Source organism: Adiantum capillus-veneris, chromosome 5, assembly GCF_014529385.1.
Source record: "Adiantum capillus-veneris isolate H3 chromosome 5, ASM1452938v2, whole genome shotgun sequence".
Taxonomy (NCBI): Eukaryota; Viridiplantae; Streptophyta; class Polypodiopsida; order Polypodiales; family Pteridaceae; genus Adiantum; species Adiantum capillus-veneris.
The window spans coordinates 116,441,417-116,443,598 of NC_140935.1; the positions used below are offsets into that span (position 1 = coordinate 116,441,417).

General features: G+C 42.7%; 1 protein-coding gene across 1 annotated transcript; it reads right to left on the reverse strand.

Moving 5' to 3' along the window:
- Positions 1–379: 379 nt before the first annotated feature.
- Positions 380–1,982, reverse strand: LOC147457961 (uncharacterized). Its single transcript, XM_086513381.1, has 2 exons — positions 818–1,982; positions 380–489 (listed from the first exon to the last, which is right to left on the reverse strand). The coding sequence occupies exons 1-2, from the start codon at positions 1,980–1,982 to the stop codon at positions 380–382; spliced, it is 1,275 nt and encodes a 424-aa protein (XP_086369507.1).
- Between the last annotated feature and the right edge of the window lie 200 nt (positions 1,983–2,182).

A 2,182-nucleotide genomic window follows, 5' to 3' on the forward strand; every position in this document is an offset into this window, starting at 1 on the left:
AGTTAACCTCATTAAAAAGAAGACAATCATGGGTTCACACCCCCACTCTCGACTCTTTGCCCCTCTCATGTTGCTAATGGAAACTAACATGCCCCTATCTCATGGCCTGCTCGGACCCTCCTTCTCTTGCAAAAAGGCTGCACCCTCTCATAAGCTTGGTGGACCTCTGGAGACACTCGACCTCCCTCAACACATTCAACACTATCCCCGTAGCACATTAAACAGACATATTAGAGCACGTTTTTTTAATTTTTGACAAAGGCTTCTCGGAACTCCCTTTGACAAACACACACACTCTTCCACTCACACACTCGCACAATACGATAAAGTCACAGAGAGTATGCAAAAAACAATAAGCGGCCATTGGTGGCCATCCTCTTCAAAGTCTTGCCCGGCTTCCTTTGTACACCTCTAGGAGTGACCGATCTCGATCTTTAGTGGTGGTCAAGATCGTGGACTTCATTGTAGCATTTCCAAGCATATCATACTCTGTCAAAACAACTCCTTAAATCAGACCAAGTGAGATCAATGCCGTGAAAATTATGATAAAAGAACCTTTCAAGCTGGCTTCAACACTCAAATATCATGCAGATGCTCTGTTTCTCTGTTGAAATCCCCATGCCCTTGGCCAAAGAAAAGTGCAACAGTGGTGTCCTGCGGGGAAAACTAGCTTGCTAGTGAGAATCCAGAATTTCCGGTTAGACCAGTGCCTTGTCCATTGGGCTTTTCTTTTTCCATTTAAATTTTATCCTTTTTCTATTATTTTTCCTCTTTTCTTTATCTTGCCAAAACCCCCTTGGATGGGAAACAAACTCACCTTGTGGCACATGTGGTACCCAATGTGGTAGAGAAGAAGTGTTATCTTTAAAAACAGGTGCCTCATTATCTTGCAAAGGTGTTGGAGTGAGAGACAGTGGAATAGGAGCATTAGAAGCACATGTCATAGCATTCAAAGAACCCTTTTTATGGTTTCGTTCAGCCTCAAAGTTTACCCTCCATTGGGCTGCTAGGGCGGTAGCATCAAAGGCCTCCCCCACAAGCCTAGCACGTGCATATTCATCATCAAGTTTCTTTGGATCTGACAATCTCACATGAAATTGAATATACTTCAAAATACCCGTAAGAAAACATTCCAACAAAACCCTTTCATCAAAACCATAGGGATCACAATGCTTCATCTTGAAAGTTTGAAAATGCTTAACATACTCATCAATTGGTTCACCCTCCCCTTGAAAGAATTCTAACAAGGTCCCAAAGACTAAACATGAAGGCAAAATAGGAGAGAATCTGGCAACAAAAGCGCTACCCAATCTATCCCAAGTCTGTAGCAAATGTGGAGAATGACGTCGCATCATACTAAGGTACCATTGCATAGCTACCCCAGTGAGAAAAGCAGGAAAGAACCTCATGAGATCTTCAGGCGTGTCATAACCCTCAAACCAACAACCTTGCACCAATTGCAGTAAATGGGAGTCAGCTGTCACAACCACAACGCCATCAAAGGGTGTCAAATTCACAATCCATTGGTCAATAGACTGCTCCCTACCTTGGGGAATAGGTGGTGGGCTAAAATCATCATAAGAATTAGTAACCACGAGATCTGCAACTAGAGAAGCATGCTGCACTCTCAAAAAAACATTTTCAGTATGAACCACATCGTCCTCAGAAACATGAAGAGAGCTAACACTAGAACCATCATAAACATATTCAATAAAGACAACATCGTCAAAATGTGTGGCTGCAATCACAGGCTTATCCCCTATGACAAACCCGACCCCTTCTAAAGCCTGCTTCTCATCATCGATATGCTTAGAAGAATGTGTAGACCCCACTCCATACAACACCTCCTCAACAAGGGTGGGAGGGTGGGAAAGAATAAGAGGTAGATCAACATTCTCCTCCGTAAGAAAAGATTCAATAAAAGTGGCATCATCCACTACATTGGCCAAAAAGCCATCCCATATGCACTCGTCAAGAGTCATCAATGCTTCACTCCAAGCAATATCCTCAAGGGAAATGCTCTCGTCTTCATCCACTTCATCGCTCAAATAGGCTAAAAACTCATCCCAAGTTATATAAAATCCTAAAGGCTCACCAACATCATCATCAATATTCAAGGTCTAGGTAGCAACAGACGTCAACATAACCCTTTTTTTTGGAATCCCTCCGCCTAGATATGAAT